Raw genomic sequence first — 14,906 nt, forward strand, 5'->3', positions numbered from 1 at the left:
ATCTTATACGAATCAAAGGAGACAAATAGAAGATAGCCTTTCGCACACGATATGGTCACTTCGAGTATATTGTTATGCCATTCGGTCTCACCAATGCTCCTACAGTGTTTCAACATATGTTGAATGATATCTTCCAAGAACATCTAGATGATTTTGTAGTTATATAATTGAATGGTATCTTGATATTCTTAAAATATCCAAAGGAGCATGAGCACCATGTAAAATTAGTTTTGGAAAAGCTCAGAGAAAAAGGACTATATACAAAACTTGAGAAGTGTTTTTCCATCAGACAGAAGTGGAATTCTTAAGGTATAATGTCTCCCAAAAAGGAATTTTCATGGACCCCAAGAAGATCGAGACTATTCTTAGTTGGAAAACACCCACATGTGTACCTAATGTCCAATGTTTTCTTGGCTTTGCCAACTTCTATAGGATATTTATCAATGATTACTCAAAGATAGTCACACCACTTTCTAGATTCATAGCAAACTCAAAGTTCTCATGGACCCTAAAAGTCGAGAAGGCCTTTTAGACCCTAAAGACTACTTTCACCACTGCCCCAATCCTAGTCCACCCCAAGACCCTACCAAGCTATTTTTCTTGGAGACCAATGTATTAGACTATGCCTTAGGAGCAATCTTGTCCCAACATGGAGATGATGGTCATATGCATCTAGTGTCATTCCACTCAAGGAAGTTCTCCCCATCCAGAGATAAACTATGAGATCCATGATAAAGAACTCCTTGCCATTGTAGATGCCTTTGATACTTGGCATCATCATCTTGAGAGTGCATCCCATAAAGTTATCATCTATACAGATCACAAAAATCTAGAATACTTTATGACAAACCGCACCCTGAATAGAAGCCAATCCCATTGGAGTAACTTCTTATCTAGGTTTGACTTTGTCATCACTTATCACCCATTAAGACACCAACAATGCCAATTAGATGCTTTATCAATAAGATCCTATATGGCACCTAAGAAGGGAGAAGAAGCTTTTGATCAACAAGGAGCAATACTACTCAAGCCAGAGCACCTCTAACTAGTAGTCATCTCCAGTTTGACACCAAGATGATCCTACCTTGATCCAGTTAATTTGTGAAGCCCTACCACATGACAATTTGGCCAATAATGTTAAGAGAAAAAATAAAGAGGGAAAAGGAAATAAAGTTTGTAAGTTTTAGGAAACTAATGGATTGTTATACTATATATAAGGATCTACTTTACATCCCTCCAAGAAGCCAAGACTCCAAGTACTCCAACACCATGATACCCCAACAGTAGGACACTTTGGAGAGTTAGTAAGAACTTAAAGCATATTTCAAGAGATTTTTGGTGGTCCCAAATGTGAAAAGAAGTTAAGGAACAAAGCTAAGGTACCTCATCACAAACCACATGGCCTCTTGCAACCCTTGCCCATTCTAGCAGGACCCTCGTCTTCTTTGTCCATGGATTTCATAGTACATCTTTCCAAATCAAACAAATATGACTCTCTTCTTGTTGTGGTAGATAGGTTCGCAAAAATGGCATATTTCATCCCTACCACCAAGGCCATCATAGGTGCAACTACCATTAGACTCTTTCTCACATACATTTTCAAATTACATGGACTCTTAGATGATATCATCAGTCGATCGGAGTCCCTAATTCATATCTAGTTTTTGGAAGAGCCTTTGCAACCTCCTTGGAGTCCAAGTTAAGTTATCCATAGTCAATCATCCATAAAGTGATGGTCAAAAAAAATGGATAAATTTAGTCTTGGAACAATATCTCTGCTACAGCATCAACTACCATCGAATGATTGGTTTTGAGCTCTTGCCCTTTGCAAAGTTTACTTATAATAATAGTATCCATACATCTACCAAGCAAACTCCTTTCTTTGCAAACTATGGCCAGCATCCAAGGATGGATGTACATCTCTCCAATCAAGCAAAGAACCTTGCCACCCAAGATAAATATTAACACCTAGCAAATGTACACCAAGAACTCAAGCAACAAATCCAAAAGGCTTGGAATCAGTACAAGCACTATGTGGACTAGTATCATCTCCAACATCCAACATACAAAGTCAATAATAAAGTATGGTTACTCAGGCATAACCTCTAGACAACAAGGCCCTCCACCAAGCTAGGCCACCAAAGATTTGGGCCCTTTACTATCGTAGCCCAGATCAACCCAGTTGCTTACCAACTCCAACTCCCTAGCACCATGAAGATCCATCTAGTCTTCCATGTTTCGTTGCTCAATCCACACCATAGCTCACCATTACTGAGGGGGGAAAGATTTAATCCCCCACCACCTACCCGAATTGAAGATTATGAAGAATTTGAGGTCGAACTCGAGGATCTCTCAAGGTTAATTGGAATACCTTGTTCATCGAAAAGGATATTACATCAATGATTGCACTTGGAAACCTACAAAATATCTCCAAAGAGTACCTCTCAAAGTTAAAGAATTTCACAAGAGGAATCTACCAAAACTTGGACCAAACCACCAAGTCGCTCGTCATGGAACTCGCTAGAGGAGGTGATGTCACAGACATGCCATGATCAAGCATATAGATTAATTCTTGCTCACGCCATATGAATCCACATCCCATGTGAATGCACCCTTAATAGGACATCCTCGAGCCAACCATGTGAACCCTCCCTTGCCATGTCATCATAGAATCTTCTAGAAGATATGCCTCATCGCCTGCATCATCAATGATGTCATTATGGAATATTCTAAAGCATCTTTAGCCACTCTCCAACACCTACCTATAAAAGGAGGGGCTCCCATAGAGCTCCTCAATCTTGCCAATGCCAATCTTGGGAGCTCAAGGAGTTGAGACCTCCAAGCAAGTAACTTCGAGTTCCAATTCTAGTTCTTATCTAGTCTTGTGGTGTCTCATGTTGTCTTGTCACCTTGTAATCTCATAGTACGAGATCTTATCTGGTACTATCTTGTATCTTGTTCATCCCCATCAAGGGAGATCTTGTAGTTTTGATATCTTGTATCCATACCTATGGTCTCGAGTTGTGGGATCCTTCATACCTTATCAAGTCATACTGTCTACACCTATGGCCCTGAATTGTGGGATTTTCCATAACTTGTTATCACTATACCTTGTGCCCCTACATGGGATTATCTTGTAATCAGAATTCTTGTAGAAAATCTTGCATCTAGTCTAGTCTCTCGGTCACTATCTAGTGCTCCCATAACACTAAACATCCTTGTGAGTTTTGGGATAATCATGGAAGTAAAGGTTGCAAAATACAACCATGGTTTGCATGTATGTATTCAGTTTCCACCTCTCTTCTCCTACATGGCTTGCAACCCTCCTTAGTCAAGCCACCTCATTAGGGACATGGAGGGTTAGTAGACAAGCATTATCCATGACTTGCCCCTCCCAAAGGAAAACTTTCATGTGTTGCTCAGCCTCCACAAGTGATGCCTCTCACTGCTTTCTCTTTCCTTTTTTTCTTTTTATCTTCTCGTTGCCTCTTCTTAGCTTTAGTTTTGCAGCTTTCTTGTTTTGTAGCTTCTTGTTTTGTATTTTCTCCTTTTGGCACTCTAACTCCAACTTCTTTTCCTTTTGGCACTCTAACTCCAACTTCTTTTCATTTTTTGCCCTCATTGACTCTATGTATTGACTAGATATGAGTATAAATGAGTGGGACTAGTCAACCAATGCCTCCCCATTGACCCTATTGATGACAACACCCTCTCTTAGTACACCGCGCTTGGTTCCAATGGAGGCACTAGTGACTGGATGCTCACAACCATGCTCCTTAGTCATATCTCCCTCAAAGTCCTCATGCATAGGGGTATTGGGCACTTGGCTACAATGAAGGGGTATTGGATTTTCATGTTGTCATCCACATTCGATGGCTCTATTTCTAAAATCACCTCATGAATATTCATGTTGCTACATGGCATGTGCTCATAGCTCAATACATTATGATTCAAGGTTCGAATTGTACAAAATCTAGCCCTTATGTTTGTTTCAAAGCATGCAATTGATAGTTTCCTTGATGCAACACTTGCAAGTTCTCCCTCGGATGCTTGATTGGAGTGTGTTCATAGCTGCCACAAAATTCTCTCCTTTGTAGAATAGGGTTTGAAAGGCTTAAGTATTGATGCATTGAAAGGTTAGAGCTTGTGTGATGTATCGGCTGGAAGAGTGATGATATCTATGCCAACATCCTTAAATGCCTTGGCCACAACTTTGAGTCTTTTGTGGCTATCATGTCCATACACAATGAGTAAATGTCAAGGAGGAGAGGGTGTGTTTGGGATGGCCACCATGAAGTGCTCGAAACATGCTTCAAATAGTTTCCCAGTCATCCATGCCTTTTTTTGCATGGACATTACAGCCCCTTCCTCACATTCCAACAAATAATTTTACATAGGCTAAGCCCTTTTACCTTTGAAAATATAGTACCCTAGCAACACATACCTAATAGCACTCACACAACATAAGATAGTTAGCAACTCCCTGCTCTTGGGAGTCATGCCATACACATTCTTGGATCCTTTCCTTACTAGTACTCACATGCCTCTATCCATACTTCCTTGCACACTAGTCTCATTAGCATTCCAAATATTCTCAAACAGGTAGTGATGCTAGTTATACATGGTTGCCAAGTTATCATGAAATGTTCTTACCACTTCATGCAACAAAGCAATGACATGAGAGTTATCAAGTCTCTCACATACACAGATTGTGGGCTACTGGTGCCGTCTATGGAATCCATCCCACCAACTCTTTGGGATGCCATTACTAAATAGGTTTTGTGAGATTGAACTACTGCAGTAGCCTTCAACTTCAAGGTATTTAAGGATACTCCATGACTAGTATCTTGCATGTGAAATGACCACTCAACAAGGGCCTCTTACTCTTTGGCAAACAAAACCATTGATGGACCCTTCCTCTTCTTCTTGGTTTTGACCATCAGTCTACTTTCCCAAAGATAGTGTACTCATTCCATCTTGCCTACCACACTCCCTCATTGAAATGCCCTCCCCATGGGTTGCAATTGCCTTTTAGCATATCACCTTTGATCCATGTTGGTTGCTTCTTTTTCTTGCGAGTAGGCTTTGCAAGGGACTTGGGAGGGGGTGGAAGAGGCAATGGGGGAGCTTCATTAGATTTATTGCCACATGATGGAGTGGATTGACCACTTTTCTTATCTCTAGGCTTAGGAAGATGCATCCATTTTTTGTAGTGCAAACAAGTTGGTTTGGGTGGAGTTGTAGTTGTATATAACCTGGATTCCTCCACATTGACAAACTTTATGTCCTTGCTTATCGAGGAATAAATTAGCACATAATATGTGTGAGATAAAGAGATATCCTAAAGATAAGTACACCTTGCACTCACACAACCGTGACATGGCACGATAGAAAAATCATGATAGGATGATGATGATGATGTAATTCCTTTTTAGTGTTACAATTGAGAAATTAGATTGCATGGAAAGTTGGTTGGGCAGCTTTGTGCATAATATATTCTTCAACACCTTTAAGCACATCAAGGTACATATTTGTTCAATACCTTTAAGCACCTCAAGGTACATATTTGTTCAAATGAGTATGGTAAGGTACGTGACTATAGTAGGCTATTAAGTGGCATGGGAGAGCAACAAGATAGCCTATTGCCACATGGTACATGGCAAACTTATTGGCCAAGTGTACTTCTGAATACTTCAAAGTAGGGCGGTTGCGAAGTACTTTGATTGGAGATGGATTCAACATTTAGAGGAGGGAGACTGCCAAGTACTCTAGGAGGAAATGGATGGGTAGGGAAGAATGGGATGATAGAAGCATCATTGGCAACCATATTGGCCAAGTTTACTACTAAATACTTTAGAGCAAGGAGGTTGGCAAGTACTCAAGGATAAGATGGATTGGTAGTTCGGAGTAAGGAGATTGACACGTACTCAAGGAGAAGATGGATGGGCATGAAGGAGTGAGTTGACAATAGCATACCCCAAAAATGTGAAATGGAAAAGTACAAAGTAGTGACTACTGTAAAGGCAAGGATTATAAATGGATGTGGTGGGATTGCAAGATAGTTACTCACGCAAGATTCGTGTAAGTGTATTTTTGAATTCAAATACTCATGTTGCAAATTTTCATGGGAGGAAATGCCTTTCTTGGCCAATTCTTTATGTGTGCACAATGCAAGATGAGGAATGCCACATGTGGGACAAAGAGAGGCTGGGCACTGGGATCCGAGATAAATGCTTTTCAACGTCACATTCAGTTCCCGCAACTCTTCTAGGTTGTTTGCCATTGGCAGTGTTTGGACCTTGTACTTGGTGTCTTGGCCTTTTTTCTTAGGTTGGTTACACCCCAAGTAATGGATGGCCAACCCTCGCCCAGAGTGTCAGCATGCACTTTTTGAAATTGGGCACAAACATGGGCGCCATACTTTTACACACCAAAGGGACACAGTTTGTAAAAAAATAACAAAGAATAAACTTTTAAATCTTTTGATTGGTTGCAAATGCAAAAAGTACACCCTTGTCCACCACTTTACAAAGTGAGTAGGGAGACTCCCCATCCAAAAGTGGGCGGGGAGTTCACTTATTTAGCAGGTAAACAACAGGTCATGTCCTCTCCAGTGTGTAAAGGACTGCGGACACCAACCTTTAAATAAGTGTTTTCATTGGTCAAAGCTTACAAAGTGGGCATCCCTTTTTTGGTGTGTAACCGGCCTTAGAAAGTGGCTGTGGATGGATTAATAGGCTCCAATCGGAAGCCAAAAATGGCATTCTTTTGGGGACCACGACCTTTTCGACCCCCTTGCCATATATTGAGCACAATATGGCAGTTTTTAAATAACTAAGAATATATCATACGAGTGGATGGAAGGTGGATCGATGGAGGACCCAACGATTAGGGCCCAGCGATCCCATCTACCATAGATTCACAGAGCATCCGGTGAAAGCCCGAATAAATTCCATCTTAGGGAAGGGTGTGTGATTACACTATGGTAAAATGATCGATGCTTGTTGCTCCTCAATTCATACTCTATTAACCAAGTCTAGGATTAGTTTATCATTCAGGACAACACGCGAGACAGTTCCAAGGGTATAACACGACCTACCCAAATTGCTTTAGGATTATTATGACCGCGCTTCCCTAACGAGGTAGATCTGAATCTCCCAACTGTCGCTTATCTCCAAAATCCAAGATGGATTAAGGTGATAAATGGTTCGTCCTCGCAAGTTTCAATCAAGTTTCAATCAAGTATCAACCAAGTATTAAGAGGTTACGGACTAGTTTCAAGATCAAGTAGGCATACTGATGTAAAAAACACGTTTGAGAATCTACACAAGAAACGTTTATTCGATTTTCAAAAAGCTCTCTTCGATGCAAGTGATAGGCTAGTCTGTGTGGTCGGGACATGCAGGCACAATTAGGTGGTGAGGCCTTCCAACCCAAATTTGTTAGCTTGTTTGCCTATCACATGAAATTGGAATGAGGGAGTGATTTGCTTGCAACTTTCCTAAACTGTGTGTCTATTAGAATTTAGAGCCAATGGAATGATCAGATCAAAAACTCAGGCAAACTCATTACTATCACAAAGATGCGTTGAGCTTTCATTGGATGCTGATGCTTTCTCTGCTTGAGAGAGAGAAGATGATCCGTCAGGCATCCGTTAGGCGAAACGATGTACCTCCGATAATTAAGTGGGAAGCCCAGTCACAACTTTTCTTCGCAAATGGAAAAAGACTCTAAACGGAAATAGACTCCCGCTTAAATAGATCATTGGTCTGCATAGAGCGTTCGATGAGCTCAACGTGATAGTGATGGATGGGATTGTTTACAAGTAGCTAGAGCCACGATGTTATTAGTTCAATGACGTGTACAAGGCAAGAGTAGTCCTAAATGTTGGTGGCAGTGAAGTTGAAATTGGAGCAAGTGGTCCGCAGCCCAAGCGTAGTGGAAAGGAAGCCCAGTCGAGAGGTGGCGAGGTCGAACTCGAAGAAGGCATTCTGTTGCTGATAAGTGCCGATGATGATGGATCTGCTTTCGAATTCAGACGTCTTTTTGAAGGCGAGACAGAAGACCTTGTCGTTGACCACGACGACAGAGTTGGCCCCTTCGATGTGCCACGAGACGCCTCCGCTGCCTCGCAAGGAGAGGACAATCTCAGGGACGTTGAGCCCCACGCGGGTAAAGAAGGCCGTAGACAGATCGAAGCAGAGATCGAAGGGCGCGACGGTGGGCACGGACTTGATGCCCCGGGCTTCGGAGGAGGCCTTGAAGGCCGAGATAAGAGCGGAGTAGATGGAGGGGTGGAGCTCGCTGTACCGGACTGTGGAGCTGATCCGGGTGCCGCCCTTCGAGAAACTGCCGTCGCCCTTCGTGATTTTGAGGAGGGACGCGTCAAACGAGAGGGCGGTGTCACCGACGGAGATCGAGGTGACTGAGATGTGGTAGCTGTCGGGCTGTGTGGTGTCCGTCACGAGTGGGGTGTATTGCAGGAGGGAGGTCAGATCGATTCCCGGAAGCAAGGAGTAGGCACCGGGCCTGCCGAAGAAGACCACCCCGGCAGCGTCGCCCCCGCCCGACGACGGCAGGCAGTACGCGAAGCTGCGCTTGATGCTCGCTTTCGCCGCGACCTGCGACGGGATCGCAAGCCTCGCACGGCTCATCCCGGCCCCGCCAATAACCCCCGGGGGTTTCACCTGCTTCAGCAGCAGCCCGTCGTCGCACGCGAAGGCGAACGACGATAAGCCCACCGTCCGCTCGCTCGGGTTTCTGCCGTTTGTCGCCGGCAGCGCGATCCCGTCCGTCCACACGAGCCCGCTGGTGGACGTGGAGATGGCGCTGTTAGAGATGAGGGCGCTGCAGGAGTTGTTGCCGCAGACCGGCGAGGGCGGTGCGTCGCAGGAGAAGCAACCTGCCCTGCCGCATATCAGGGCGCTACATACGCTGGCCGCATTGCACACGGCACTCTTGCAGCGCACCTTTCTCAAAGTCGGCGAGCTGTACGGCTTCGGATGGAGGCAGTCCCTCCAGAGATTGCTTCCGTCGAGGTCCAGCAGCAGCGGGCTGCTCCCAGTCACAGTGGATGTCTTCGCCAGCGTTACCGTGTACAAGTTGGTGGACGGGTCCAACTCAACAGGTGCTAGCAAAGCCTTGGGCGCTGCCAATGAAGACGGCGATGAACATACAAGCAGCATTAGTAGCAGCATTATTGACATGATAGAGGAGGAGGAGGAGGGGAGAGCCATAGCTAAAATTTGTTTTTACTTCTATGCGGATATTATGCTGCAACCGCTATCTTATCCGGCTGGTCTTATTATATAGCGTGTGGCTCAGTGCTGGCCTTTTTGGAGTCCAACCAACAGCCAAGGCCCGAGGCCACTCCAGCTGTACCTCACGCGCATCTGGAATTAGTCGTCGGTGGCAACTTGGCAAGTGCCCACCACGCATAAGCCCAGTGTCCCACATCGGTTCTTAGTTGACTCCTGACATGCTTAGGCCCCCGGCACCCGGGGGGGCCCGTCGGGACTCGGGAGACTCTCAGTCTCGGGACTTTGGGTTGCTTCCTCGCGGAGTCGGCCGGTAAGCGGTAACCGGTTTGAGTTTCCAGCACCTTTTGTCGGGACTCCCACGTGTTTACGCAACAGTTGCTTTGCGCGTCCACGTTCGAGCCCCGTCTGTGCACATCCAAACTTCCCGAATCCCGAGTTACCCAAGCAAACGTTTGGTAGATCCAGGTTCGCATCCTTAGTTCGCACCCTGCTAACTCCCCCCCCCCACCCCCCCAAACACACATAGTGTTAATGAAAAACATTTTTAGTAGCAGATATAAAAACCTCTAACTCAAATTTTTACAGGGATTTTAGAATCAAATTACATGTATTTATCAGTTTTATAACTAAAATTTTTCAAAAGTTCGAGGTTTTAAACCTTCTTCCTTCAATTTTGAGGGTTATTTTAAAAATTAGCAATTCAATTTACATTACACCTCGATTTTTTGTAAACACTGCCCACACACATATACATATGTGTGTGTGTGTGTGTGTGTGTGTGTGTGTGTGTGTGTGTACTCTCTAGGACTCTCATTAGAAGGGATGAGAGGAATACTAACAATATTTAAGATGAAAAATGCAAGTGAATTTGTTTCTAATGTCAAGCCCTACCATTAGAATAATTTCTAGTAAAAGCATCGATATGAGGATCCTAGTATATTCTTCGGTATAAGCATAAAAATGCATGCCAATATAAAAACTACCAACATTTTCTTTGACATGCAAAAAGAAAATTTCAAGGCATATTTTGATGGATGTAAGGATTTAATATATCGATGAACTCTAGCCCTTATAAGGGCCAAATCCTTACTATCTATGTTTGCTATCGAATCAAATATGGAATACTCTATAACTATGTATAAAACCTATTGAATTATACAAACAAATGTGATACTTATCATAGCAAATGAAGTACTTTGGCTTTTTATAAAACATTAAACATAGTACTAAGTTTCCATTGAAAGCATTTTGAAGATAACAATGATACAATAATAGCAAACGAATATCATGTTGAAATTTGAATAATAGGAATACAAGCTACATAAATAAATCGATGTAGGAATTGAAACTACCAATTTTAATTGATGCTATAAGTAAATGTATGTCTTCGCATAAAATACAAAGTGATGATAACTCTAATTAGAGTTGTCACCCTCTTGGGATCCCTTGTCCGCCCAATACTACAACAAGAAAGAGACCTATATTATAGGTAGGAACATAAAATGCAAGCACGTAAGTGTATAAAAGTTTATTACCTCTCCTCCACATGCTCTTAGAATCTCTAGTGTTGTAATCCTATGGTGCATCGCATACTCCTCTAGTTTGGTCATCATATGGCTAGTTTCCCTATGCTAGAAAAACCATAGACGGACAATTAATATTAGAGGAAATGGATAGATTACTGAAAAAAATGTTAAAATATAAATGTTGAACAAATATAAGTTGGAGAAATACACATACAAAGTCCATCTCGAAGGAGAGCCAACTTGCACTACTCCCAACATACAATGATGAGTCAATTGCAACTTAAGCACATGCCACCTCCTTCTGCTACCTCCATCTATCAATATTTTTATTTGCTTCCTTACTTATCTTCCCACATTACTCTCAATTGGACCACCTAAGATTTTTCTATCCATTGTTATATGCATCATGTGCTTTTGAATGAAGGTGGGAGAGGTGTTTTACAATATGCATTTTCATGTAATCATTAAAAAATCTATTTTTGGTAGAGGATTGTGGAAACTCCTCATGGAGAGTGCTTACAATAATCCATTTTCTTGGGGTGATGATCTCTCCATTTCTTTGCTATGCTACATATGTATACTTACACAACAAGCTTGTGCAACTTGGCCATGACCCTCCTTCCTTCATCATTCATGTGCGAATGTATATGGTAGTTGATCAAGCATGAGAAACCTAGAGGACTCACAGGTATCCTAAGCTTTTGAGGCACTGTAGAAGATGAGAAGGCTAGCAATAGGTTGGCATAATGAGGGTTGGGATCGATGTGCATGAGGATTTGGATGGGGGTTGCAAAGTAAGAGCTCGATCTAGGGTGGCAATTGCCAAATTGTGGAGGTTAGTCCAGTGCCACTTGCCTTTGTGTAAGAGTGGATGAAATAGTGTGGTGGAAAAAGGGACAGAATAGCATACTAGTAGCAATTTGGGTTGCGACAATATCGGAAGGAGGCTTCATTGAGATGATGGCTATTGTTGTGATGGCGAGGTAGCATGATTGCCTCCATAAGGGTTACAATCACTAAAGCTATGAGAACCTAATAGACGACATGAATGAGTGCATCAACTATGTATGCTAGGAGAGAACTATGGTGACTGTGCACATGACATACATTGTGATAAGGACTACTCTGCTATATTAAGGATTTATTGTGTGGTCTCAGAGTCCATACTAACCATGAAGCTATCTGTCTTCTCATCTATTATGTGTTAGCTCAAGCAATGAGTGCAACAACAACATATACAAATTATTATATTTAGTTTTTTTCCTCTTTATCTCTTTACCTCTCCTATACTCCTCGCTCTTCCAATCCCCTTTGTGAGCATGTGGTCTATCCCTTACTTCGACTAACCTAAAACTCTCTCCCTTTCCCCAATTTAAGTGTTGTGTTTCCATTTGTCCAAGACTATATTTTTATACTTTCCCATATGATCTTACCCATGTGATAGTAAATCCAAAAGTAAGTACTTGATTCCTTGAAAGTAATAAAAAGAGTTAGTACTAGTACCTAAGCCAATTAGGCAAGTTACAAACTCAAAAAGGCCCTCATAGATATTTTGATTAGAGCTTGAGGAAGATTAGTTTTCTTATAAAAGGGATAGGGCCTTAATATTATGATAACAAAAGAGTGGTTTTCCTTTTAAGAGAAATGATTATGTTAAACAAGAGCCACTGTATTGTGCCACTACACAGTCACATTGTGAAAAACTCTAGAGTGCATCGTCATTCGGCTTTCTTATTGATCTAGAGAGCCAATGCAATATTAGTCATTAATGTCAGTGTCCGTAGTGTGGATGGTTCAAAAATACTAGAGCTTTGGATAGGTTTAGCCAATTTTTGATATTTTTTATATTATCTATTGTAAATATCCAAAAGCTTTAGACAACTTCTTAAATAGGATGACATGTTTCTTTTTTTTTTAAAGCAAGTGGCTTTCCACCATTTTTGGGGGATTTTATGCAAAAAGAAGGATTGGCAAAATTGTGCGACACGCGATCGTAGTTTTCAGGCAATGAACATCACTCTAGGAGAAGAAGAAGGAGTGATTTGGGAGAATTCTAGCCAAGAATCATGGTATTTTATCCCCCTTTTGGAGCCAACTGAAGCATTAGATTGGCGGTCTGACAACAGCGAAAATGAATTTATTGCTTTATACACATTTTTGGTCTACAAGAGATTTATCTTCTCAAGATGCACAAATAAATTAACAGGCTTCACCTCTATGAGTATTCTTCTATATCTTCTATTTCTTTAAAGCCCTTCTCTTCCATCTAGTCCTCTCCCTAAATCTCCCTTCACTCTACTGTCTCTTACCCCCGTAGTAGATTGTCGACCCCAAACGCTCCAACAATGGTGAACTCGACATGAAAGTTGAAAGCAGGTGTGTAAAGATGAGGGATTCTGCAAGTTCAAGTAGTGGTGATGCTTTATAAACAATAGATGATTGCTTTGTTGTAGCAACAAAAACATCAATAGTTGTTGTGATCATGACTCATCATAGTCCATACAACAAAGACTACCAAAATAGGACCGTGGATACCCAAGCAATGAATGATGAAGCCACCACCAAGGCACCTCAAAGAGAACCTAAGTGTCGATGTCGAGTGTCTAGTACAAGACCATCCTATAAAAAATGCCTCTAGATATACATAGCCATGGATTTCTTGCCTTTGGCCAAGACCACCAAAGTGTCGCCTCATATGAGCTCGAGATTAGGAGCCAATACCACTCTAAAATAACAACCCATCATGAAACTTGATGTCAATCCTAACTTCAAGAGTTTAAAACCTATCAAACTTTAGTTGATGTGTCAAGGACGTCCCATCTAGAACTTGTACATTAGTATACATGTATAGATGAGGCATACCGATCCCATCTCACTATCCACTCACACTCCCTCTCTTGCGCCAGAGAGTCATGAGGGATGACTGCATCACCAGTATTAGAAAGCAAGAGGGGCGGCCAACCCTTTCTGCAATTTGAAGAAGATGATCATGCCTGCCCCTTAGCCTTGTGGATTTGGCCAAAGGATCCAAGTCAAAACCTGAGAAAGAGGATGATTAAGCAGAGGAGTTAGGATCATGCTTAATCTTCGTCTCCACCTTCCTCGAAGCCACTAACTCTTTGCAATCCTTGTGTCAATGTCCCTTCTTACCACAATGATAACATTGGGCTAGGCCTTCAATTTCTTCTTCCTATCAGCCCTCTTTGAAGCTATACAGGCCTCACTAGATCCACTAGACTAGGAAAGAAGCCTCTCCTATAACCACAAAGACATCTTGATCTCAAGAGGCATCGAGGATGTAAGTAGAAAACTGACAAATGTTGATGTTTTTTGAGCCCACAAAGCATTGGCCACTCCATCTCTAGAGGGAGCTTATAGAGCACACTCCCCACAAGATGAGCCTTTGGAAGGGAAAACTACATAGGTTGAAGTTGGTTCTATACCTGTGTGACATGAAGTAAGAAAGACCAAATCATATCATTCGACTCAAACTTCATTTGCTGTAGCTATCCATAAAGAGTATTGACATGGATAGGTGAGGGAGCCTCATTCAATATCTAAAGCTTTGCTTGAATTATAGGAATAAAATGTAGCAAAAAAGGGAAAAATATGCCTGAGCATCATCATTATCCCATGTGAGCACAACTTTTTCATAATTGTCCTAGTCAAAATCAGCCAGAAGAGAAGCAGGATGCTCACAAGCTCCAGATACAACATATCATAATCACTTTTGCACAAACCAAGCTTTCATAACAACACTCCACGTGAGATAATCAAGGCCATGCAATTTGTCATCAATGGAACAACAAGGAGGAGCCATCTAGAGACAATAGGAATAGAAAAGAACAAAAAGAAGAGGAGAAATAAAGTATAGCCAAACCAAGAGCATAGATTGTATGACAAAGTTCACACACAATGGATAATGTGAAAATACGGACCAAGCACATCAAAAATTAGCCTGAAACATTATCACCCAGCCTTGGACAAGCACAAGCAATGAAAATGCAACAAGACTAAAGTCAAAATGTAGTCAGTAACTGCAATTAATGTAGTTGTCCTACATAAAAACAGGTCACCTTAGCCTGTTGTCCCTAAAACACAAACAATGGACTACAAAACA

General features: G+C 42.0%; 1 protein-coding gene across 1 annotated transcript; it reads right to left on the reverse strand.

The window, feature by feature from the left end:
- Positions 1 to 7,374: 7,374 nt before the first annotated feature.
- Positions 7,375 to 9,283, reverse strand: LOC148018330 (putative aspartic proteinase GIP2). Its single transcript, XM_087662217.1, has one exon. The coding sequence runs from the start codon at positions 9,234 to 9,236 to the stop codon at positions 7,881 to 7,883; it is 1,356 nt and encodes a 451-aa protein (XP_087518343.1). The 5' UTR covers positions 9,237 to 9,283; the 3' UTR covers positions 7,375 to 7,880.
- Positions 9,284 to 14,906: the final 5,623 nt, after the last annotated feature.

This window comes from Lygodium microphyllum, chromosome 21 (genome assembly GCF_053477565.2).
Source record: "Lygodium microphyllum isolate KBCC chromosome 21, Lygodium_microphyllum_v1.1.10, whole genome shotgun sequence".
NCBI classification, from domain to species: Eukaryota; Viridiplantae; Streptophyta; class Polypodiopsida; order Schizaeales; family Lygodiaceae; genus Lygodium; species Lygodium microphyllum.